General features: G+C 27.2%; 1 protein-coding gene across 1 annotated transcript; it reads left to right on the forward strand.

Annotated features, from left to right (window-relative positions):
• Nucleotides 1–68: 68 nt before the first annotated feature.
• On the forward strand, nt 69–27,791 carry LOC126903686 (all trans-polyprenyl-diphosphate synthase PDSS1). Its single transcript, XM_050682059.1, has 8 exons — nt 69–401; nt 9,061–9,207; nt 9,587–9,720; nt 12,147–12,288; nt 25,225–25,314; nt 25,412–25,543; nt 26,040–26,234; nt 26,336–27,791. The coding sequence occupies exons 1-8, from the start codon at nt 246–248 to the stop codon at nt 26,555–26,557; spliced, it is 1,218 nt and encodes a 405-aa protein (XP_050538016.1). The 5' UTR covers nt 69–245; the 3' UTR covers nt 26,558–27,791.

A 27,791-nucleotide genomic window follows, 5' to 3' on the forward strand; every position in this document is an offset into this window, starting at 1 on the left:
GATTTTTATCAATTCTGCCGGCCATAAAAACAATTACCAGCTGTAGCTGAGCGGGCTACTTGCTTAATGATAAGAAAACAGTAGGGAAAAGTGAAAAAGTGATCTCAGAGATCCCCAACATGCCCCGTGAATGTTCCGTTATGAATAGAGGCAACAGTTGCCGGTGGAACAGTGTCCGTGTGTGGAGCTGACCAGTAGGTTACAAACGGTCCGATCGCCGATGTTTTTGAACACGCTCAAGTGACATGGCTTCGCGATTAACGTCCGGTGCTCGGTTGTGCGTTCGCGCCAGTATCGACAAGCTCGTGAGCAAGTTGTCTAGAAGTAAACATCACGAAGCTTTATCCACGTCCCCATTACCCTTTGGGCAGCGGCTTGACCGGACATTGCAATGTTACCAGGTTAGTACAAAAGAAGCTCAATTAGTATTAAATAATCAGCTGCAGTAAAATCCCAAAAAATCCCTTCAAGGTCTTTTCAATAACTTTGTCAAGTTCGTCAGGTAGACGATGCATATTTTTATTTGTTTTGGCTAATCTCCTAGTATAATTCTCAAGCATTCTTGAATGTTTATTCATTTTCTATTTCAAAACAATAAAGATGATAGACAAGAATGAACAATTTTTTCATGTTACAACTTACTTAAAATTTCAATTTTGTAAATTAAAAAATAAAATATTGAAATCAAGATAAATATTATATTTAGTATTTATGACCATTAAAAATCTTAATAATTTTTTTTCATTTATATATTAGATATAATTTTTTTTTTTTTTTTTTTTAAACTTTATAATTCCCCCGTAAGTATTTAAAAATTACCAATAGAAATATATATAGTTATCACTATGGAACACAATTGAAATATCAATAATTGACATTTGATAAGGTGTTAATTTCACAATTATTGTAAAATTAACCCCGTCTCAACTTCCCACTTAAGTTAAAAGTTGTTTTAAATGTACAGAGTTTAAGCAATATTCTATATACTACAAAATTTACTGTTAATATATTAAGTTTAAATTCCAATAGTAATAAATGATGAAACCTAGCATACATTGATATATAATAACAGGTAGACTGTTAAATAATTTTTTTAATTTTATGTTTTAAACTCTTATTTACATTAAATTATTTTTTAATGTTTATTTATAAATTTAATTTCTTAAATGTGCAAGAAACTTCCATTATTCATACTATTACACTTAATTGAGCTTATTAATTTAACTTGACATAATTTTTAGTAATTTTCCTAAGAAATAATTTAAAAAAAATTATATTTGGCATATTTCATTATCCATTAAATTGTATAATATATTTTCAACTGAAAACAATATTTTTAAACATCAAACTTATTTTATATACATATATGTGTGTGTTTTTGTGTATAATACATCATTAAAAAACATACATCATTCCTTTTATTATAAAATAAATAATACTCAAAAGATAGTGTTAAACTATAAACAACTACTTACAGTATAGAATTTTAAAATATTTTATGAAAATCGAGTAAAAATATAATTTTTAATAACAAATATTGGTTAATTTTGAGTGCTGATTTATTATTTAAATATGATATCTATGATTGATTAGAAAAATTTTAAATTTAAAGCCATAAGTGATTCAAAATTTCAAGAGTGCTATTATTACTATAGAGTTTTGAGCTTCTTGTGTTTCAACATTTTTACAAAATTTTCAAAAAAATATAAAAGAGAACTTATGTTAAGCTCTGTGAAAAATATGGTAACTAAGTGTTTTTATGCTCCAACATTTCATCTTCTAGAAATGTGTTTTTCTTATTACCGTAGTAGCTTATACAAATAATAAAAAATATTTCATTTTTATATTTAAAGAAAACTAAATTAGTTTGTTTGTATTAGGTGTATATTACGAAATTTTTCTCTTATATGAAAATTGACAAAATTGAAAAAAAAAGTTGTTATTGGCGTATTAAAAAAGATGATATAAGTTCAAAGAGTTTACACATATATTAATAGTAATAATTTAAAACTTGGTAATAAATTGAGTTAACGACCTTGATAGTTTGTAATTTGTAGACACAAAAAGGGTTAAACCTTTTCTAGTATCATTCAAAAAGGACTTAAAAGCATAGATCAGTCTGTTATATGATTCGTCCTTGTGACGTTTTGCGTTGTTTTGGCTGTACAACTTTCTAGCAAACACCAATGTTATTGATGACGGCGATCAAAAAGAGGCTTCATCAGTGCGAACCAGTTTTAGTCGTGGTGTTACTGGCCTACTAAAATAAATAGAAAAAATAAATAAAAAATATTGTCGGTCGCTGACGTTGAGACCGTTAATCAAGGTCGGCAACCTGGTCCATCGCCCTCCCCTACTTATTTCTTCTCTTTAAATGTATATCACCTTGATTTTCTTTACTTCACACTAAATCCAGACCATGTCCAAATATTTAAAGTACGACGGCAAATTCCGTCTTTACTTTGTCCCAGTGGGAAATCAAATAATAATTTACGTGATGGACTGTAGACGTCTCGTCTACTAGGAAGTATAAAAAAATAATGCCTTTAGATTTATTTTAACAAAGAACTAATACAATTTTTCTATAAGAAACTACCAAATGTGGTTACTTAACATCCGTTCTTTAGTTTCCATTTTGATAGTCTATCTTATAAATAAAAATTGAGAGATTTTATTTTAAATTATGACCCCACAATATTGTTTTTGATTCTGTGACATCGCCTATTTTACTGTCATTTAACTAATTCTTTTCTAACACGGTAAGTACTTTTTCTCTCTAGAAAGAATACATAAACGTCTCAAGTGTAATTATAAACATAAATACTAATATTTCAGGCATGGAAACTATTCTGAAATTCCTTCATATTGACCTGTGCTGTCATTCAGTTCCTTCTAAGAAGTTTCTATTTAAAACCACGCTATATAAATGTTCTTTTGTATTTAAAAAAAAGTAGTTCATTAATTTTCTGTATCGAAGTCATTTCTTGTGTAATCATTTTACTAATGAGTTATAAAATTAAATAATTAATTATAAAAAATGTGAATATCTTATCATTTAGTATACTTTTTTACTTTTTTTAAATTTACTAAATATTTGGTAACTGATTACCTTATCCTCATTTACCGACAATTTCATGGTCATTTGAACGAAGAGCACTATTTTCTTTAGCTTTTTCAATAATTCAAATAATATTTATTTTATTTAAGCGATATCCTATTTAATTCTAATATATGTTAAAAACCCTAATAACATAATAGTTCCTAATAATTATGAACCATATTGAAAAACGGACGATACATTTTATGAGAAAATGAGTAATATAATGTTTAATTGCTGACAAATATCTAGGTTATAATTGACCTTGGTTTAGTTTAGGTGATTTTACACTTACGAGTGAGAGATTGTTGTATGTACCAAAGTATAGGTTTGTACGAAAGATTGGGTGAAAGTACAAGTGCGTATATTTACGTTTAGTAAAACCGGTCCAGGATGTCCGCTACAAAGTAATTTGGTACCACAACCCTAACGATTACTCTTTACAAATGTCTTTAAATATATTGCATGGAAAAATACAATTCATAAAACATTGTATTATTTTCAAATTACCAAAATTGTTAAGTAGTACAATACTTTATATTTTTTCTTTTCGTCATGTTCAATCTTAAACATTGTAAAGTTCAAATGTGTTTTACTTAGATAAGCAAAAGTGATAAAAATTGCTGTTCTTTACCCAAAATTCTGATGCCTTTGATGAACCACTGATATTTTGTATTATCCGATCTAGATAACAGTGACCTCTCATCCGACATAAATACCTACATGTTTAAAACTCTAATTTAATCGCGTATATGCGCATTATCACTACTACACTATTTCGAAATAATTTCTATAAATTGATATTCAATTTTTAGGAGATTCAATAAATATAATAAAATCAATGAAAGTTTTGGTTAATGAACATCCAAATCGTGTGTGTCATATTCGTTAAAGACGTCGAATTTATATCTAATAGTAAATAAAAAAAATAACTGACTCTTTTTACTTAATATCTTCTTCTTCTTCCTCGTCTTAATTCCAACTACTTGGGGTCGGCCACCCTTATCCTAAACTTCCACTTGATACGATCTCCCACATCCTCTACGCTCACATCAGCTGTCCTCATATCGCATTCAATAACATCTCTCCATCTCTTTTTTTGGTCTTCCTCTACCTCTTCTTCCTTCAACATTCATTTCTATAACTGTTCTTACGGCTTCCAATTCTTCTCTTCTCATAACATGACCAAACCATCTAAGTCTATTTTCTCTCATCTTATCCACTATTGACGCTACACCTATACTCCCCCTAATATGTTCATTTCTTATCCTATCTTCTCTTTTTCTTTTTACTTAATATACAAAACAAATACTTGCATAATGAAATTATGTTTGAGTTCTTTGTTGTTACTTAGTATCCATCATCCTCAATCGTGAACTTAAATTTTTAAGTAAACATCATATAGATTTCATAATATTATGCAATGAGATTATGAAGCAGAATCCGTACAGAAATATCTAATACATTACCAGTATAAGAATATTTTTTTTAATTTGTTTCTAAATAGAAGTATACTTGACTTTCTTTCGTCTAGTACGATAACTCGCTATATAATAAAATAACTATTATTTTCAAGAGTATATAATCTTTATACGCATTAATAGATTAAGCTTAACATGTGAGTCGAATAAAAAAAAAATTTCACAAATTTGACCGTGCTATGAATAAAAATTAATGTTTTCGAAATCCAAATCATAATGTCAAACGTTTGATAAAGTTCCGGTAGCTTTTACAGTAGTATGTCGCCCATGGTATAGAAGTCACGTTGAATAATTCATATATACGCTGGTGCGCACCACTGGATATCACACTTAAAGTATTTGCTTCACTTGTCAGATACTACAGTCGATAGTTCAATTATATTTTTATTGAAAAGTATCTACCACTTGTCTAGCTAAAATCTGAAGAAATCGTATTATATTGTAGATAACCAACAAAGTATACCATTAAATAGAGTTGCTCCAAACAAAACTTATATGTTAAAAAATATTATTTTTGATGTTTAATAAAAGTTAATGACTGGATCATCGGTTAATGTCGTTAGTAATACATAAAAATCTATGAATGTCATTCAATTATTATGCAAGTGTATAATTTTAAGTTTATTGAAGTAATCCTAGTAATTAAAAAGCAAATAAAAGAACACGACAATATTAAAATTAATATTTTCTTATCATAATATTATTTCCTCAAAAATCAAAAAATTACTATATTATTTTTGTGTTGTGTCATTCTATATAACATTGTATCAACTTAATTTTTCGTTCAAATTTTGTTTTACTATTCGATTAATACTAACTAACCTTTAATAACTAAATAATTTTCTATTCTTCCAGATGTGTGCAATCGAATTTTACCCCGTTGCAATATCCATAATTTTTTATGTTTATGTTTGTGAACCATTCTTACCTACGGGTTGAACAAATTTCTTTTATACATTTTACCTTATCTATGTCTCTCTTTTTTCTTTCGCCAGGGGGTCCCCTCCTAGAGATTTCGTTGTTGTATTGTTGGCTTTACGTGAGCGCTTACTCATGTGGACATTGCGAAGGAACGCTCAGGAATGTGTCATATCGTCCGGCAGTCTGCGGTGCATGTGCAAATCGAGGCCAATCGGAAAAAAATACCGGTTGGCGTTTCTTTTCATTGACTTTACCTCTTTTGCGTTTAGCTAATCAACTGATATTTGTAAAATATACTTTACATTATATTTTTTCATAATAAAAAAGAAACCCCAAGTCGAAAAACAATAGTTGTTATTATTTTACTGCAGCTCACTAAAATCTTAGCTTGGGAATGTTTTAGTAGCTACACTAATGTTTTATACATGTCGTTCATAATCATTTCTCTAAGCATAATGTTTTCTAGATAATTTGTGTTCTTAAAATTTGCCAAAAATCAACTCGCAGCATTAATTACTTGAATATTAAAAGAAAAATTATATTATTGATTTTGACATTTTTTCTTAAGATTTTTAGATAAAAATCTCAATGCTAACATGATTATTTATTCAATTAAATAATAATAAATCTAAATTTACATACATTATAATTGAAATCGTAGTGTATGATTTGTATGTTTATAATTGATAAAACAAAATTGTTTAATGTACATTTACTATGATATTCATTTTTGATGACCTATTTCTTGCACTAATTAGTAAAATGTGTATGTACATTAAAAAAAAAAATAAGACAATTCTGCTATTAAATTTATTTCCATTAAAATTTTATGGATATGAAAGAGAATGTAATACAACCAAAGCATATTTTTAATAAAGCTGGATCGGGTAATTATTTTTATTACCCTAATCATGTACGCCAACCAATAGATTGTTGTAGCTTTCACATTGGAATGATGACAACAGTTTTATTAGTATATCGATATCTAGTCGGAATTTAGGAGTACAATAATATTAATTAATTGTATAATTATAGTTGTAAAGATTTGAATTAATTAATTACAAAATGTTATCAGTAAATTTATCAGATTACTAGTTCATAATACATAAAGTTATATTTATTTCAACTTGACCTAGGATAATTTACTGAAAAAATTTCACGGCGAAAAAATACAAAACAAACTGCACTGATTTAGTGTAGTTAAAATTAAAACAAAAGTTATCCACAAAAATAAAATACTAACACATTCGACTCCTGTGTTAATATGTTTTTCTGAATTTCACTTAATAAATTTTGTTTGATCTACTTCGAATCATTCTATTTACTATTTGTATCAGAAGAAATGATCAACCACAAGTCGATATTTATCGCATTTTTCATTTAAATTGATGTTATGTTGAAAATAATATGTTTGTTTTCAAATGCAAAATTATGTTACTTAAACATTTATCACATTAATGAGCGGATGTTAATTATGCATCCATTAGCTTAATTCATTCAACTTTAAACGAAAAATGTGTGCACGGTAAATTATAAAGAGAAAAAATTATCGAATACCGCAACCATTGAAACCGTTATATATCACGCGGCTAAATTGGTATGCGACACTCTTACATGTATCTTTTTGTTCGAAAAATTTTGGCGTTACTGACATGCAGCTAATTTAAACGTAGTGAATAGTGAGTAAAATAACGCCGATTAAAAAATAACTAAAGAAAAATTATTCCCGTTTCTTTTTCAAATTTATCCCTTACATAATGGATGTAATGCTTTTTTTCTTTTGTTGAATTAGTACTGCAGTATTAAATCTATTATGACGACACAATGTGTGTAGAATCGACCAGAATATCTTGAGATATTTTAAATTTAAGTTTTTGGTATAATTTTGTTATAAAACACTATTGAATTATTAATTAGATGGTATGTAATCGAACAATTTTGTATGAATTTTCTGTAGAATAAAATTAATCAATTATTCCAGTCATTTATGTAGTGATTTGATTGTACACGTTTTCAAAACATCAAGTTCATTAATCCCAAAAAACAATATTTCTATTATGTACAACTGGATATCCGCTAAAAGTGTGTTGCGCAACTTTCAACGAGGCAGTTGAACTTCGCCGCGTATCGTCGTGCCGTGGCCTTGTGGTTCGCGTTATTGTTTAAACCAGTACACGAATCGTCATCGGATACGCACTGTTGCATACGTGTGTGTTTCTATGCAGTATCCGAGGCTAGAAAGCGCGGCAATTGAATCTAAGATTTAAAAAACATTCTAAAAAAAGAACATTTTAATGAATTATGTCGAACTCTCGTGTTAGGTTTTTACGAAATTAATTTGTTTCTGACAGTCAGAATGGTTTTCTTTCTATTTATGAATTAATTACCATCATGTCTGGTATGATTTTTACTCAAGATAAAATCATAACCTGCATCTGTTTAAAACTTGTATAGAATTGAAAAATTTCTTTTTAGCACATAATTCCGAATTTTCGTTGAAAGTTTTCATACGTTTCGTTAACAGTTAACAAGTCAATTAACATTGTATAAGTACTGCAATTGGTTAATAAATTTAAATAATTTTCTAATCTCTAGTAAATAAATAACACAGTTTTATGACCTTTTATTTTACTATTTATTTTCTCGATGATCATATGTGACATTTTAATATGATTTTTTATGCAATTCAAATTAACAAATTCAAAGGACATTAAAATATAACTAATTCAAATTTTGACTAAGCAGTGATTTATTTTTATTTTTTAAATAATAGTATTATCTTCGTTGTTAATATTTATTTTAATTTCGAAAGTTTTCCTTTGACTAAACGTTTTAGGAATAGTTTTTAGGAAAACAATTGATACTCAAACATAGAACATATAACTGCATAAAATATACTATGAATACTATACGAATTTTCTATTTTTGTTGGATTTCATATATTTAGAAATGTTTGGAATTTACATTCTTGTGACTTGAAAATTTCTTAATATGACGACATGTTTTGTACAACTGGTTTTGTTAAATTAATGTTATTGCCCTATGTAGCTACAAATTATATTTAATTATTTGTATATGTCAGTCTTATTATTGTTCTCCGCAATGTTCTTAACATAAATTTATTTTTTATTTTCAATTTACAAAAATTTTTTTTAAACATTAGAAGAAATACTAGAATTTTATCAAAAGTAAAATTTTGTGGTTTCAAAGTCAACTCGTTCGTTATTAAAACAGAAAAAATCATTATAGATTTTGTTCTATCGCCTCTTCTTAACAATGGTGCGCAGCTTCCTCGAGGCCCCAGGAGCAACACAATTTTGATGCGATTAATATTATGTATCTCGGTCATGTCCCACTTATCTGATGAGAGGGTCAAATGCCTGCAGGATGGAAAGTATATAATAAATGTATGTGCTATAGAAACCGGTCGTAATTTCATAAAAATGCTTTATGTACTTAGAAATTAAAAATGATTAATTTTATATTTAAATTAAAATTAATAACATTGGCTTTTAGTCAATTCGAGTAAAAACTAAATAAATATATTTTAATTGTTTTCAGAAACAGTTGAACCGAATCAGATCGGATCACCAGAGGAATCTGCGTTTTTCTACACTCCATGACACAGATACAGATTCACTATCCACCGTTGACCCATACAGGTTACTGGAGGACGACCTCAAAGACGTATATGTAGACATAAGAAAGGTCAGTGTTTTGCTAATTTTTTGGAGGTGTGACCTCTACTTATTAAACAAATGCTTTAAAAAGGTAAAGTTTAATGCTGTAGCCCTTTTGTGTCTATATATTCATCTTGAAGAATTATTTCAAATTAAATTATGGATAGTCACTAATATTATGTACTTCTATTGAACTTTTATATTTTAATAAGGAGTGGCAATTTTATAAATATTTAAGTCGGGTTTCTGTAAATACTTCAATAACAATCGTTAATAAATTTTAAAGATGATTACTTTTAGTTGATTAAATTTCATTAACGGACCTCGGAATGGGTAAATAGATTAATAACACTGTAATGATTGATAATTTTATGTAGAATTAATATTTTATTATGTGTAATTTTCAGGAACTAGAATTGAATAGTAATGAAGATGAGTTACGAACGATAGCTACGTATTATTTCGATGGGCAAGGCAAAGCCCTAAGACCCATGGTAGCCATTCTAATGTCACATGCCATAAATTACCACACCAACAATAAGTAACTAACTTCTATATTATTAAAATTATAATGTTATCTTCTATTTGTTTTGTCATCTTGTTCTTGATTTTTTTTTCTTATTATTTGTAAACTGTTAAAAATATGAAACACTCTGTGCAAAAAGGATCGGAATTGACCAAAAAAAATTGTCAATATAATGCAATTAAAAGTCTGGAAAATTAAATATTTATAAAGCAATTAAATTGAGGAACCATTTAGTTTTTTTATTTTTAAAACTTTATTAATTTTCATGTTACTCGAAAGACTAATATTTCTCTTTTTATGACTCTTTTATACTAGATTTTTCATAAATGAATTTAGTGTAACACCTGAATAGTGTTTTTATCTATAAATTATAATTTTCTCAATGAATAATTACTAAATAACCTGATTAATAAGAAAAATCATCATGGATAGACTAATATTAAAGTAATCTTAAATGATACATATAATCTCAGTCTTAAAAAAATTTAAGCCTAGGTTTTTACTAGAAAGCAGAAATTTACAAATATATCTCTTGTTTTTTTTTTCAATATTATTATTTATTTGTTTTAATAAAATTACTCTACAATAATTAAAAATAATGTTTTTTTTCTAACAGAAAAAAAAACGAAATCTAAAATTTTCCTTAAACAAATTATTATTAATATTTTTTTAATTAGTCTGCAAATTTCATCGAATGGAATTCAAAAAATATTTAACCAATATCAGGAATGGTATATTAGGCACAAGTTGTCCTTGACATGGTCTTAGAAAAAGGATTTATGATCAGAGTTCAAATTCGAATTAATTATTGATATTTATATTGTAAGAACATCAACGCGACTTAGTAATATTGAACAAAATTTCATCATAACTTCTCTAAGAAATATATTTAAAATGTCAATAAAAAATAAAACAGACTTAGAAAATTCATAATTGAAAGAAATAATATATGTATAATTAAATGTTTTTATTAAACATTATTGTTTATTTTTATTAGATAAAACATAATTATTTTCGTTCATTAATTGATCTTTTATTAATAAATTAATTAAATCATATTTATTATACAACTTATTAACAGATAATTTATAGGTGTAAACATATTAATAAAGCAAAAACTCGTTAACGGCAAAAATTCTATATATTTTTATTATTTTACTTCTCAAAATACTTGATTTCCATACTAATTTTGTAAGGAGATACAAAATATTGTAATAATATATATATTTTTCCATCGTCACTAACGTTGCATTAGTATATTATTAAACAAATTGATAGAGAGGTAGTTTTTTATTTTTAATGAGTTCCTATTTTTTTAAAACATCATATTTATTAAATATAATTTTCCACATTATCGTCGTCGTGTAATAAGTGGTCAAGTTATAAATTTATTTTTTTTAATTATACTTTTTAAAATTCTTTAAAAAATTAAAAGCCCTAATAAATTAAATAATGTAATTCTGCAATGTTCAATAGTTAAATAAAAAAAAGAAATAGAAAATGTTTACTCATCTATACAATTTTTTAACTTCAATTTAATGTTATAAAAACAAAATAATTACTTGGACACAAGATTTTTTCGTTAAACAATAATTTTTTCATAAAAATGTATACAAATAAGGAAACAAATTAAGGAAATAAGCAACTAAGGAAACAGGTCAATTGTTTAAAAAAAATAAGTAAAATATAAACCCGTTTCCTTACTTACTGAACATTTTATATAGTGAAATTTAACTTATTTGTATAAACTATAATAATTATCAAGTATATTTAAAAAAAAATTTATTTCTAAGAATAGGAGATTTTAGGGTATCTATCTAAATTAAATAGGAACTTATTATTTTTTAATTATTAAATGAAGAATGGTCTTTATAAAATGTTGATTGGTCAATAACCAAATTGGTAATATTACTTTTTGAGATATTACTATTTAAAGATTTTGAAAAGTGAGAAGCGAGGTAATGTGTAGAAACACTATTTATTTAGTTTAATATACAAATAGGAATTTTTCTATATTGCACACCCTTCTCGTCCATAACTAAAAATTACAATAGCAAACAGTAATAATACAATATTATTTATCAACCAGTCAAAATTTTATGTATATTATATTCCAGTCAACAGTACAAAAATTATAATAGGTTCTCTTTTAATTTACCCTAAAGTATACTCATAAAAGTAATTTTTTTTATAATTAACCTAATAATTACTTTTATTTATAAAAATTAACAAATTCATAATATGTTGATTAGTATGTGAAAAAAATTTTTTTAACTAAAAAATTGAGAATGATATTCTTAACAAATCACAATGTTTAAACAATTTTCTTGAAAATTCAATACCGTAAAAATACTTAAATATTTTTCTCTAATTCAGTCCTAAACATTCAAGCTCAACAATTTTTTTTACTCCATATTTTAATATTTTTCTTATAATTGCAGTGTTTTGAGTAAAAGTCAAAGAGAAGTTGCTATGATCGCAGAAATGATACATTCAGCTTCTCTAATACATGACGACGTTATAGATCAATCAGACTTTCGTCGAGGCAAGCCTAGTGTGAATGCACTTTGGAGTCACAAAAAAGTAATAATTTTAATAACTAATTAAGATTATGTATTTTTTCGCCTATTTAATACACAATTACAATAATTCTTTTATCATTGACCGCTAATTAAATGATCAATGATATTTATTTTTCGAGTAATTAACTGCAAAAATAAATATAATATTGAACATTTTATTTATGATTTATTTAAGTTACATTTTTTTCTCAATTAATCAATTATTAATAAATTATTTTTGATGTTTATTCCTCATTATAATAATAATGAGTATATTTTACCAAATAAAAAAAAAAATAAACAAAAAAATTTATAGAACGTAAATAATAAAAATATTTGATACCCCTCCAATAAGCATGGCTTATGCTTGGACTGAGTGAATTAAAAATTTTTTCGATATACTTAAAATAAAGTTTTTATATTTATGAATTAATAAATTTCAGGGTATAATAATAACAAATAATAGAAAATAGAAAAGAACAAAAAGAAAGAAAAACAAAAGACATAAATATTCAATTTAATTTTAATTTAACATTTATTTCAATAATTTACCAAATTGTGTTGATGGCCTTAATAATATTTATATAACTTAAATTTTTTAAACAAGTATTATATTTATGTTGTGGGATATATAATCTAAAATTAACTTATTCACTTGTACATGATAAGGGTGTTGGTATATATTTTCAAATGTTAATAAACAAATTTATCTAGTTTACTTATCATTAAATAATGATCCAATTTAAAAAATGACTAGTCAATAATAACTAGTGTTTCAAAAGTTTTTAACAATTTATGGTTTCGGCTGGTGGAGAGTAGCATATTTTTTATTTTTATCACTAAAAATGTTTAGATCGCTCTCTTCCTGTCTATAAAAAGGTATAAAAATTTTAATAACTTCTGAAGTACTAGTTCAAAAGTTCTTATCAACCCGTTATTTTCTTAATTAGATGATCATTTAAAGAATAAGCTAGATAAAGATATTTGCTACCATTTGAAAAATTTTAATTGACATCCTTATAATATATAAGGGAAGAATATGAAAAATACATAATAGTTGATAAATTGAGAAAAACATTTAACTATAAAATATCATAAATAAAACTGTCAATATTACGTTTATTTTTCGATAATTAAGAGTCAACGATCAAAAAATATCTTTTTATACTTTTCTGAAACATAAATTTTAAATGAAGTTAATTCATAATTTTAACACATAACTTATCATCAAAAGAACTGTTTTAGTGAGAATTTTTTTTAATTAAACAGTAAATTTTGTAATTTTTTAATTGATAATTCGCATAACTCGATTTTCTTTTTCTTTAATGTGAATTATGCTTTTACATTTTGGACGCCTCTAAATATAAACTAATTTTATGGTGGGTTAGAATCACATCACCAAGTTCAATACTATTTTTGAGAAATGCAATCGGCTCACCGCTGTTTGTCATACAATTATTCATCAAGACAACTATGTTAAAATATTTAAGCAAGTGTTCAAAAGATTAGCAATCTTATAATTTCGTAGATACAGTCTATTTTTAAATAAACAACAGGATCCTTTCTTATCAAATCTTACAGTGCCAAAAAAAAAAATGTGCACCTAAACAAAATATTATTGTGCATTACCGTAATGTATTAACCTTCAAGTTAAAGTTCATACGCCATAAATAATTAGTATTGACTAATACATTTAAATAATATATCTTTTTAAGTCTATACGTGTAATTTCAAAATTGAAAGCAATTTCCTTTCTACTTTAAGATGCAATTTGGTAATTGTTGATTACCTTTGATAGGTTATTATTTGATTATCAGTAATTTCAAGTGTAATAATTGAGTAAGAGTTGTACTAATTGAAATGCGTTGAACCTTGGTAATTTGTATTAAATTAAAATAGTATGATTATAATTTTTATCTTGTTGTCATTAATAATTTTAACCGTAGAGAAATGAATTATAATAAAAATATTAACATCTCATTTCCCAGCATTTCTTTTACATAATCAGAATTCATAAAAATGTACATAGTTTTGTTAATTTTATTACATCAGTTATTGTTTGCAATAATTCAATTACTATTCAAATGCAGCCTTTTACTCTTTTCCTATGAATTATCTGAGTACCTCTGCAAAAACACATCTTAATTTAAAAATAAGTAATCACGTACTGAAACCATTTTTACCTGTATGAACACTAATTAACGTATCGCCTAAGAATGTTTTTTTTAAGTGCATTAAATTTGTAATGTGTCAAACATCTTTATTATCATTGTTATCATGTGATTTATGAAGATTTTTTATTTATGAATAAAACGAAATAATACTGCTTAATCGAAAGATTTTGGTAGATCAAAAACGATTCAATTGAACTAGCAACTATTTTTGATTCAGTTAAATTTCTTCTCATTTTCCTCACCAGTGATTGAATGACTATCATTATTGTTATTTGGTTTAATTGTATACTCCACTAGATAAAATTTTACTCTCTTTTATTAAAACAAAAAAAAAAAAAATTAAATACGGTATAAATAATTTTTCAATTTTTTTATTTTGTTAGCAACTTTTAAAACGTAGAAAATTAAAGCTAAAATAAAGCTTAAATGTCGTGCTTTAAATTCTATTGACTATGAAATATCTATTGGTCAATAACTGTGGCTTCCCACACAATAACTGTTCACCAGAAGAGGTCGAATAATTAACATATTGATCATTAAGACGAACAAAATTACACTCTCAGCATGTTAAAACTGTGTAAATTATTATCCACACGCATGACTGACGAAATTGCTATGCAAAACTTATACAAACACACGATAGACTTACAGTTTTGTATAAACAATGACGTATATAGTTCAATGAGATTATCATTAATTTTTTTTCAAAAACTAAAGGAATCATTTGTGTTGAAGATAAACTACAGGATTTATAACCAAAATGTCAAAATCAATAACTAATTAAGCCTCCTGATTGCATTATTTAACTCAAGTTTTGTTGAAAATAATTTGTTTTTGAATTTTTTTCCAAATCATAAAAAAAATATAGTTCAAGTACATTAAAATTGTATAACTTTCGTATTAATAATAACATATTGGTAAGTTTACTTTGACCCAGTAATCAGTACTCAGCTGAATATTTGTACTTGAACTAGTATTCAGCTTTCTTTTACCATTTTTTTTTTTACGTGAAAATACATGGTCAGTAGTATAACAAAAATCTAAAAATATAAATTGGGTGTACATAAAATCATGTTATTGTGGTGGCCAACTGAAGAAGGAACAGAAGACATTAACAGACATGGAGTCCGCCATGAATGAAGAAGGTTTGGCACCGTGGGTTTACTTTCACAACGGGCGGAGACCCACTTAATACTACGGCGGTGGCAGATACCTTATGCCTTGTTGGCATACCACACGGGTATCGATCAATTTCACTCGAGAACTCAAATGGTTCGAAAGTGGTCTCATGTATTATAAGAAAGTTGCATATAAACACACAAATATTTTATACTACATCTCTAGCACATGTCTATTATTTCCTTCAAATTAAAACGACAGCAGTCGACCTTAGTGGTCTCTTATACAGCTAATGGAAAATGTCCAAATACCAACCGGTCAGTTCTTCGCGACGAAATTGCTGTGGAAGAATCTAGAGAAATGATAATGTTGTATCAAGACAAGGTCAACAACTAAAGTATCCTATCTTAAAAATATAGGTAAATGCCAAATGAACAAAGTTGCAGTCACGCGTTAAAAATCGAATAGATGACAGTGATTGCATCATTATTGAGAGTTAATCATCCGTGGAATTCCTACGCTCGATATCTTCCCTTTAAAAAGTTCATCGTGCATATTCCACATGTAACGGAATGAGTAATTCCTTCGCTTTGCTATGTTATTATAAATCATGTATAGTGTTTTGTTGTTGTGCACTTATGAGTGGGTATTAGTAGAGAAAGTTCGACGGCAACGTTTGTTAAATGGGCTTATTAGTGAACATTTATAACTCTGTATAATATGTATTTATCAGCTGCTAATAGTCGTTGTGTTACTCATTGAATGTGTATTTCACAATTTAAACGTTTGTTCCGGAAGACCTTTCACACATACTTCATCGACGTATATAAAATTGTAAACAACGCAAATTAAATATTATGCAAATAAATAAATACCTCCGTTGATTCATATGAGATTGTCTTGCAACAGAAACAGAATAAAAACACAAAACTATTAAAATCGTCAACTTTTAACAAATTTGTGTAGTGTATGTTGTAATTTCAAATATCATTTCTTGATTTACTGTGATCTTTTAAAAGGTTGTTAACGTCTAATATTTTTTGTTTACAACTCATATGTCTATTGTATTATGTTACTTATTTGTGAATACACTTACAGTGCAGAATAACAGTCAAGAGATTTATGACTGTAGTAGTATGCCTGTGTTCGCGAAAGCAATAAACCACAGTTAGTCAAGGTTGGAGACTTTTATTTGTGTCCACGCGCAAGTTTCAATTGTAGTTGTTATTTTTTGTATTAAAAAATGTCATCAACTAATGTTTGAATTTTAGTGCATCGACATAAATTACAGCTCATATTATTTACTTACATTGGCATAATAATATTATGTCAGTGCAGGTAAATATATTATATCAAAGACTTCAAAGATCAAGTGTCGGTAAACTCACTATCCCTTCAAACACAAATATTATGATAAGTAACATCATTTCGTAACTACAAAATCTTACACTTATGTCAGCTCTCTATTGACTTTTCATAATGCGCGTTCCTTACGACAACAAATAATAATGTTAATACGTTCATTTTAAATATATTTTTTAAGTCAAATTTCTCTCATCATTCGATTCCATTAGCCTACATTACATTGTTGACATGGTCGTCGAACACAATAAAACGATTGCATTTTCTTTGGGTAAACATTGTTAGTATTCTCTGGACCGTATTAATTAAAAACATTGTTCGCATTAAAACCTCGCTACCTTCCTCGGTGTTGAGTTTTATATAACAAGTATAAAATTCTTAAACATTTCATATCTTGGGACTTATTATATGATTATATAAAAAATTATAATTTTTAAAACAAAGTACATTCAATCGTCAATTACACCAAATTATTTTTTTCAAAAATGGTGTTTTTATACCTGTACAAAATTAGGTCTTGGACGTGACTGAAAGATATTTAGATTTCATTTTGTACATTATAATAAGTTATAAAAATAATCTACTCGACTTTTTTATTAATGCTTACTATAGCTAATAATTTTATTACTACAGATTTTAGAAAATAAAAATATAATTTATTTTTTTTTATATGTCTTGGTTTTACATAATATTGAACAAATGATTGTCTGTCACTATTTAAACTCAAATTCTAGATAAGCTTTTACTGTTTCAATAAAAAAATTGGAGCAATACACCGTATAGTAAATCATGTAAAATATTTAACAATTTGAATAAAATTTGAATGGAAACATTATGAATTAAAATATGCGATTTGGCCCCATTGGCTTTATTGGCCTACATTTACCACCTTCATCGTTCTCGAATGGTTTAAGTATGACCTCATGTAAAACGTAACAAAATAATCTTGGCAATTGATTTTCGTAGACCCCAATACCCTAAAGATTGGCACGCCTAAGTTTCAACCCGAGGCACACATGCAGAAATAAGAAAAAAATTTTCTTACCACGAAATATTTAACGTGCATTGCTTTCACCGGCATTATAATTATTATATTAACGCAGATGAATCAACTTTCTAGTTAGTTGATGCGTTATGTATTTTATATATATATATATATATTATATTTTGTCTATTATTTTTATAGTGTACAAACTTTAAAAAAAACCATAAAAAAATCCTTTCAAATATTGTGTGTATTAATTGAGTCTTTGCGAGATTTAATTTAAATTGTATACTTGGTAAAAACTCGATTAAAATTAAAATAACATATGAAATTAGACCATTTATTGTAATTTTTTTCTTTTTTTAAGATACTATTATTTATCAGTCCGCACGAATTATGAAACGCTTTGTGTCCTTTAATTTCTGAACTACCGGTACAAAAACAATACATAATAGAAAATTGTGAATAAATAATCGCGGCGACAACCTGTCTGCGGTCTGCAAAATTAAGACCCCGAGGATGAATATTAGTTCTCCTTAAACGATTATCTTAGTGCACAACCTAGTATAATATTTTTTATTTGGCCCACGCAATAATCTCCTAAAAATCGTTTAACTTAATATTTCATCATCTCTATACATTCTCTACTGTTTTACTACATACTTTCAGAATCCCTTGAACCTTTTATGTAATTTTGTTTTTAAAATATTAGTGTCCTCATTTAACAATATATTTATCCTTGTGAACGTATATCAGACATATACTTTCATCATTTTGATGCACAAACTGTATTTACGAGTCTATAAAAGTTAAAATATGACATCAGTTTTTATTCGGAAACATGGTTTAGTAACATTTTGGGTAGGGATAATTGAAAAAAAGGAATATTTTCCTTAGATAAAAATTAAAACCTGAATAATTTTAATGATTATAATTATCCTTGAATATTTTATTAAATATTAAATAACTAAACAAAAATAGTTTTTTTTCTACAATTATTTCAACATAAAATCTTAAAACTTATGCTTTCATGATGTTTATACAAATAAAATAATAAACAAAAGAGAGAAGACGCTAGACTTTTAAATCTACTTGAAAATTGCAGTAAATCTAAGGTAGACTTTGTAGGTTATACCAAAATAATCTTCATATGATTGAATTTTATAAAAATTCAGCAATGTATAGTAATACATATTAATAAAACTTACTAAATAATATAATATAATAATAAGTACATTATAATGCGTCTAAAAAAGTCGTGAATATTCTCATGTCTGACGGGTGTAGTTCAAGGATAACTTTATAATTTTTTCGGATTAAAGAATTAATAATCCATTTAAACACGCCTTTACACAATTACATAAAACTTAAGTTATAATAATAAATAACTAATATTTGAATTATACTAAAATATCGTAATTTTTTTTATAAATTTGAAAAAAAAGTCTTAGTCAATTTCTTTTCTTAACTACAGCTTATTAAGGCTAGGAATTATACGTATTTTTAAATTTTGTTTGAACCACTTTGAAGGGTCCCAAGTTTGTGCAACTTTTTTGTATGATTATATAGTAGCTTAGTAATACTTTTTTTTTAGGGAAGATAAACCCTCCTAGATACCTCCCCAAAATGTATAACCTCGGTAACAACATTTTACTAAGTTTTCAAGTTAACTAATAAAATTTGGTATTGGCTGTGATGGTCCAGAATAACAACATTTTAAAATGCATATAATTCCTGGTACTACTAATTATGATCCATATTTTAACACAATGTTGAAAATAGTTAAATAATCAATAAAACGAGTTAATTCTATTCACTAAATTTAATTTTTAAATTGACAGACGAGATCTTTAAAGACCTTCTATGGAAAATTGTTTTTAATGAAAAATTTGAAATCGCTTGTGTTTAGTAATACGAAGATTATTTTTAGGTTTGCCATATGTAGGCTTGGGCCATTGCATAATATAGCATAGCATTATTATCCTATAGAATAATGATATGTAGTTTTTAAGAACTCTATCATTTATGTATTTACCTGTGTAACACTTGTGCTTACCGTGTGTCTCCTGTCAAAGAGTATAAAAGAACTTCATAAATCATTTTGCAGTCTTTGAGCTTTTTTCTCCGTCTCAAAACTCGGTCACGTCATACGCGAACCGAAAAATTGATATAATGCGATTTTTTACATTATGAAATAGCCGGTGACGAAACTCCAATTCGCCATCATTGCAGTCATAGACAGTATTAAAATATTTCTTGTGAATAAATCGCTACTCAGAAATAACTACGTCCGAATTTTGATGACATATGACCCAAGTTTCCATAGAGTGCACATTAAAGTCCCAAGGCTGAAAATGCGATTCCATAATACATTGCGTGTTAAAATACAATTATCTCTACAATTTTTCTCCTGGCCAAAATGGGTTTGTTGAAGTGATTTTCAAGAAAAAACCATCCAAAGAATTCCCAGTTTCCGAAAATTAAAAAAAACATCCGTTGTATAAGTTCAAGGATATCATAATTATCGTCACAACCTCGAACGGTCGCAGTACAATCTCCTGTTTCTGACAGGTTTACTTAATACTTCGTCTTCTTAATTCTTAGTCGATTTAAATATAGTTAAAAGTTATTCATCTATTTCGTTAACGTTAAAATTTAATTACATTTTTCGTCTCACGAAGTCATTATCTCAATATGGCAGATTGTATGCTTACATCGCTGTATTGAAAAAAATATTATTAAAAATAGAAACCAATATAATTTATTAGTTACTCATAAACCTCAAATTAACTATAAATTTATTCATATTTTTACCATATATTTCATGAAATATACTCAAATAGAAACTTGTACTTTCCATGATAATTTATTTGTTACTAGTAATTTAGTATTTGACTAACGAGATATTTTGTTATTCTTATATTGTGGATTATTAGTAATTTTATTTGCAACTTATGTTTTTCTACAGCCGAATTGTGACAAAAAAATAGAAACTATCCTTACTTTAAGTGTAAGTTAATGTTTTTTATTCGAAAATTGTTTTTTATAGCTTCAGACGTTATAGTGTAGTAAAATACTTTTTTTAAGACTAGGTTTTAAATGTATTTTGGTGTACGTATTTCTTCCTATCAATATTAATATTTGTCCCTAGGATATTTATGATCTCAGTCTGGTAACGAATTTATACCCTCTAGTTACAGACAGTTTCATCACTAATTTTGGTCATAAAGTTCATTCGTGTGTCATTAACTCTTATTGGCCTATTCACTAATTATAAACTAGTTTTGAGAAATGTATTTGTTACGTGATATGTAGACTCAATAAGTAGAATATAATTTTACCCCGAATATGAAATTATCAAATTTTTTATTAGAAACTTCTATGATGAGACTTGTTTAGTTTATGATAAAAAAAAAAAAATAGTAAAGTATAAAGAAAAAATTAGTTATGAATTGCATGTAATTTCTCTTGATATTTATTACCAATATGGTTGGTCAATTATGATAAGATGTACTAATGAGCTATAATTTGCTTTTCTTGTTGTTTTTCTTATCACTGTTTTGACGTTTTATTTAAAAACTGTACAAACTTATGAGAAATAAAATATGACACTATAAAAAAAAATTCAGAACTTTATTTTCGTTCAAGCCAAAAAATTATAATTTTATTTCAAGACTACTTGCGTTTCTTAGACAAATAAAACCAAACAAACATGCTGATTTAGACATATTTTTGTAAACTATTTTACCTTATGACATTAAGTCGGCCTGTTTTTCCGGTCGTTCGCCTCCTAAAACTTCTCGACTCGGGTGAACGATCGACCACGTGCTGCTGTGACTCCCCTCGGTGGTCCGTTCGTCCTTGACCGGGCACGAGGCTGTGTTACCGCCACTCGAATACTCATCGCTTAGTATCCTTTACCTAGAAAGATACTCGCGTTTCGATCATCTCTTTCTTATCTTGGACTACAGTAAAGCTAACATCAGCAGTCAACAGCCGCGGAATGCAGTCCGAAATTTCACCTCCGGTCCATTACATTATGCAATCGTAAAATATATAATTACGTTATTTTTGAGCTAACAAACGGACCTTCCCCTCGAGGGGATTTATTATATTCTTCTAAAAAATTCTGTCGGCCTTGACGTAACTAACGACGTAACTTTTTGTCTATAAAATATTCTCATCGATTCAATCCAAGTTCATATGTAAACGTGTTAAACTGATGTTGCACAATGCGTATGTTTTATACGTCTTCGTATAATGTATATTATCTCCCAAGAAGTACTGGTAATTGTGTACATTATTTGTACCCTGATCTCGGAGATACCTCCGCACAACAAGGTTCTATGGTGATGCGATCGTGTGCGTTTGCGAAACTGTACTATAGTTATGACGGCGGCAATATGTCTTTACATGTTACCTATAATGAACCATATGCCATGGCGATATTTAGTCGTATATACAAGGCGAAAGTGAACAAACGCATCGCACTTATTACAACGTCAAGGCGGAGGATATCCAAGGTTTTTACGACGACCACGTACGTAACTATGTCAAATAAAGCTTTGGTGGATAAATCAATTATCTGTTGGTAATGCCTTACTAATATTTAACCTACATCATTAACGAAAACCCGCTTCCCTCGTTGCTTTTACACCTTAATCAGGTCACCCAAAAACTAACTGATATTTACCAAGAACTGTTGTTAGTTTACCCTACAGAAGTTTCTGTAATCATAAACATCCGTTTTTGTTTTATCATACAACTGTCGTGATTCTTTATGATTTTATTGTTTTATATTATTAAAGATCTTTAAACGTGATGTTATTTTTTATTAAATAATCTATTTGTATTATTTTATAATTAATCCTTCACATCACACAATCAAACGCGATTTGCTCTTTAAATGCGTAAAATAACTCTTTATTAATCAGTCATCATTTTTTTCTATATTTTCTTAATTCGAGTACTGACCACGTAAAATATTTTGAGAAGTATTATTAATCTTGTTCAGGCCTACTCATAACGCGACATGAAATAAAAATAAAACAAAAATGATCTATGCAGTAAGTACATCAATAAATCAAAACACTACCTTAATATCTAATGTACTGTAGCATTTGTTAGGTATATGGTATACCTGAGTTTTATTTCCATAGAATTACCAAACAACTGAATTTCATGCAATTGTTACAACCATTGTTAAAATAGAATTAATCTTGTGAGAACAAATAATTAATCAGTTTTCAAATGAGGTATTTTAATTATTTCATTTATCGATCGTCTAAAACGTAGTTTTAAATATTCTCCAAACAAGATTTACTACAAAAGATAGTAAACTTCTGATTAAACATGAATATAAGATCCGGTTATTTTATAAATAAAACTGACCGATCGTTAAAATCTCCACATCGTTACGTTTCCATATACTGTCTTAAATTCATTCATGTAATTCCTGTTGGTGGCGTTTTAATTTTAGATGAGATGATTAACAACTATCAAGCCGGTTTGATTTGTCCCTAGTTCTGTTAATTGAAATTTTGATGATAATTTTAAATCGGTCAAATCCACACAATTATGAATAACCAATGAACCGTGACCTCCTGTATCAGCACATTCATGCATATATTATCAAATACAAACGCGACGGTGGCAACGACCGTCTCCTGCCGAATTCAATATTTTCGGGCAAAGGTCATTTGCGTGGACGCACAATTAGTGTCTACGTCGATCATAAAGAGGCGTCACCGGGCGATTCGGTTAGGCAATTCGTATTACTTTGATGATACAAAAATATGACGCGTTGTCGATAAAACTAAATAATGTTTTTTTTTTACAATATGTGTGTAACATTCTCAATAAAAATTAATAAAATAATGTGAACACATCTTGTTGACTGGTATTATAATAGTGTATACGAATAATGACCAGTGAAAGTATTTCGAAACTAATATAATATTGAAATCCGACGTTTGTAAATGTTTCCAGACGAGACGATGATCGTTAATAACAATATTATTGTAATCGACTTGTTGTTCAACATTGCCACTTCAGTCGAACATGGATGAAATTCCATCTCATATAACTCGTATCTTCTTCTCAATCCGGCATCCTTTTCTTTTTTTTTTTTTGTCAAGTAGTAGATTATGAAACATTTTTGTGTCCATTAATTCTCAGAAGAATATTGATTGCCCACAATCCAAACGTTCGACGATTCATGATAAAATTTAACGTACACGTTCAGTATACAAAAGGATATTGGAATAAATAATTGTTCGGCGAATCTTTGTTTACTACTGTGTCTATTCTAAGAACAGTTTTGCACAGTTACTCAATGCGTTTATTTCACATACCTTACTGTCATAATGTTAAACACAGCAACTCAATATAAAACAAGAGAAATCGCCACAAATAAACGTAACATAATTATGAACTTCCGTAAATTATTCTTATAATCATAACGTCTTTCCAAACAAGCGCTTTTGTTTAGCTGTAGGTGTTTTTGTTTTTTACGCATATAGTTCTGGTATTTTCATTCAAGCATTTTTCATACAAAGCAAAACTAATAGATGTATGGATCTATTGTCGGTATAGGCAAACTAGGGTGGTAATAACCATATGCATTTACATTAGCCACCTAAAATAATAAAATAATACAAAATTAACTCCTTTCTATCATAGGCGGACTCACTATATGTAAAAAATATTAGTGCAAAAGTATATACAAGATTTTATTAAACAAAGAGAAATATTTGTTTTACTTCTATTTCTCATAACAATGAACTAATTTCCTTAATTATTAATCTCCTAATATAATCTTCTAAATCTTGGGAAAGACTAAAATTATTAATATTGACAACCAATCAACTAAAAAATTTTTATAGCTACTTTTTTGCTCATCACTTAAAAAAAAATCAAAATAAGCCAAAATACTAGAAATGCTAAGCACGTCCTAGTTCTTCAATATATGAGCTAATTGTGAACATTTAACGATATATTCTCAACATTTTAATTCAACTACTTAATATAGTTGACATTATTGAATTAATTGAAATTATAAGTCTTAACTCAATTGTAACGTGTTAATTGATATATTACTATATAAGAGATAAAATGAGTCATATCCTAAATATTTTGCATCGTGAAATATTTTAGATATTTATTTTAATGCAATTAATAATTTTTCTTTCATCACAGTACTTTTGATATTCACTTTCGTTTTAAAAGAAATATTATTATAATATGTAGCTGTATGTTAATCAAAAAAAATATTACATGTATTTTTTTTATTTTTAAATATTATAAATTTAATTTATAGGTTGCCATGGCCGGTGATTACATTTTAGCTGTAACCTCCATGATGATCGCCAGACTTAATCACAGTGATGTAACTATCACCCTTAGTCAAGTACGTTTTTTCATCATTTATTTTCAATCATTTCTTCTTTTTTTTTTATGACGTAAAAATATTACTATAAAATTAATATGTTTCTAATAATATGTAGATCATCACAGATTTGGTACAAGGAGAATTTATGCAACTTGGTTCAAAAGAAACTGAAAATGAAAGGTTTGCTCATTACCTGACGAAAACATACCGAAAAACAGCCAGTCTTATTGCCAATTCCGTAAAAGCGGTAAATTATTTTAGAACAATTGATTGAAATAGTATTAGAAAACAATTTTTTTTTAAATCAAGGTCACAAATCAAACTTTCATCGTGAAATAGTTAAATTTTTCTTAAATTAATAAATTTCTAAATACTTGCAAAAACGTGCAAGTTTCTTATCATAAAGAGATAATCAATAATTTATTTTTAACCAATTATAATTATTTAGTGTTTTCTTCTATTTTGACGCTACTTAATTACACACCATGTAGCTATCGTTTATGCATTTATAAGATTTCTTTTTTTACGTCTGGTTGCGTTTCAAAGAACCACTAACAATCCACTCAATTCATAAACATTTTTTTATAATTGAAATTATACTCGAATAATTTTACTTTTTTTGTAGAACTTAAGAAATTAAGTATTCTTATTAAACTAATGTTTTACACAAATAAATCGATTTTAATCTTATTTGTGGACTTATAGTGAAAGGCAAATTATTTAATTAACACTTACACTTGCAGGAAGCAATATTAGCCGGCGCCGATGATAAATTAGTAGAAGTTTCGTTTGAATACGGTCGTAATATTGGGCTTGCGTTCCAACTAGTAGATGATCTATTGGATTTTGTTTCCAGTGAAGATGCAATGGGCAAACCAACTGCAGCTGATTTGAAATTGGGCTTAGCCACCGCTCCTGTACTATTTGCTTGTGAAAAGGTACCCTATTTGAGCTATGTTAATTCATATTGACTATTATATATTATGACCCCTTGCGTTCTATTTAACATAAATACTACATGTTTTATTTTTTTTTTCAGTATCCAGAATTAAACGCCATGATCATGAGGCGGTTCCAAGAACCAAGAGATGCAGAGCGCGCCTTTGAGTTAGTGCACAAGTCACAGGGTCTCGAGCAAACGCGGTTTCTTGCCAAGAAACATTGTCTAGAAGCCATCCGATTAGCTGGTAAAATCGCTGAATCACCTTATCAAAAGTCAATGTTGGTTGTGCCAGACCTAATTGTAAATCGCATGAAATAGTCTTCTACTTTAGCACTGGGATAATGACAACACACAACAACTTACACATTTATAAGAACTTTATAGTATACCAGTTGATCAAGAACTAGTCCCAATTATTTAAAAATAATGAAAAAGTATTATGTTTAAAAAATTTATTTATATTGTTAAAAATTTTTAATGCCAAACATTTATAGGCACTTTTTTGTTATTGTATTATGTTAAATGTTTGATATATTATTAGTATTAAAACCCTAAAATAATTGTATATTAAAACAGTTCTTAAATTTGAATCATTATTTTTCTATATGTTAACGAATTTTGCACATACTTGTTATTGTGAAAAGTAATGTTACTGAGACTCTTTAACTCAATTTGTTAATCTATGTATGTTTTATTTACTTTTTCTGTTTTTAATGTTACTCAAAATTATCTTGTTGTTAATCTTTTTAGTTAAAATAACAATGCAATATTTCTCTTCTTATTAGTTATTTAATTAGTGTTATATTATTAACTTGCAAAATAATTCATTTATAATTTAGTTTATTATTCATGTACACTATACTCTCATTTTAACAGCCAAAAAATTATTAGCGACTAACTCTCCAATTATTTAGTATTGGTACTTATAAAATGTTGAAATAGAGATTGTAGTATACTATTTAGATTGTAATTTGTATTAAATCTATCTATATAATTTTATACTATAAAACTAAAATAATCCCTTTTAGATCATTGACTAACAACACCTTATTTTTCCATTTTACTTAAAAAAGCAATACTTGTCAAAAGTAAAAATACTGTAAATACCAAAGAAGAATTATTATTTTAGTTATCTTTAAAAAATATACATATTATTAGTCTACAGCTTAGTTTTAATTTATAAGAATAATTATTATTATTATTTTTTTAATTACCATTTAAAAATTTACCAATGTGTATAAAAATGTGTTAGTTTTTTTTTTTGTAAATTTGTTGTAAATCTGCATATATAACATGGGTAACGGGATAATAATATAGTAAATTATTTTAAAAAACACATAAATATATTTAATTTTTAAATATGCATGTATAATTAGGTAATACACTGTTAATCTTTTAATAATTTTGTCTGGCTTTAACCTTATTGCAATTGTGTTGATAGTTTATTATTTTTGTGCATTTCTTTTCTGCATATTTCATTATGATAAAGGATAATAATGATAATGATGAGGATAAAGAACATAAATGTAATGAATAAATTTTATGTTTTAAT

The sequence above is a fragment of the Daktulosphaira vitifoliae genome, unplaced genomic scaffold, assembly GCF_025091365.1.
Source record: "Daktulosphaira vitifoliae isolate Bord-2020 unplaced genomic scaffold, ASM2509136v1 Scaffold_4, whole genome shotgun sequence".
Taxonomy (NCBI): Eukaryota; Metazoa; Arthropoda; class Insecta; order Hemiptera; family Phylloxeridae; genus Daktulosphaira; species Daktulosphaira vitifoliae.

Excerpts from the sequence above, each read along its gene's own strand:
- LOC126903686 (XM_050682059.1), top strand. The coding sequence starts at position 246 with ATGGCTTCGCGATTAACGTCCGGTGCTCGGTTGTGCGTTCGCGCCAGT. Across the intron at positions 12,289-25,224 it reads CACTTTGGAGTCACAAAAAA|GTTGCCATGGCCGGTGATTA; the intron begins GTAATAATTTTA and ends TTTAATTTATAG. Across the intron at positions 25,544-26,039 it reads TTGCCAATTCCGTAAAAGCG|GAAGCAATATTAGCCGGCGC; the intron begins GTAAATTATTTT and ends TTACACTTGCAG.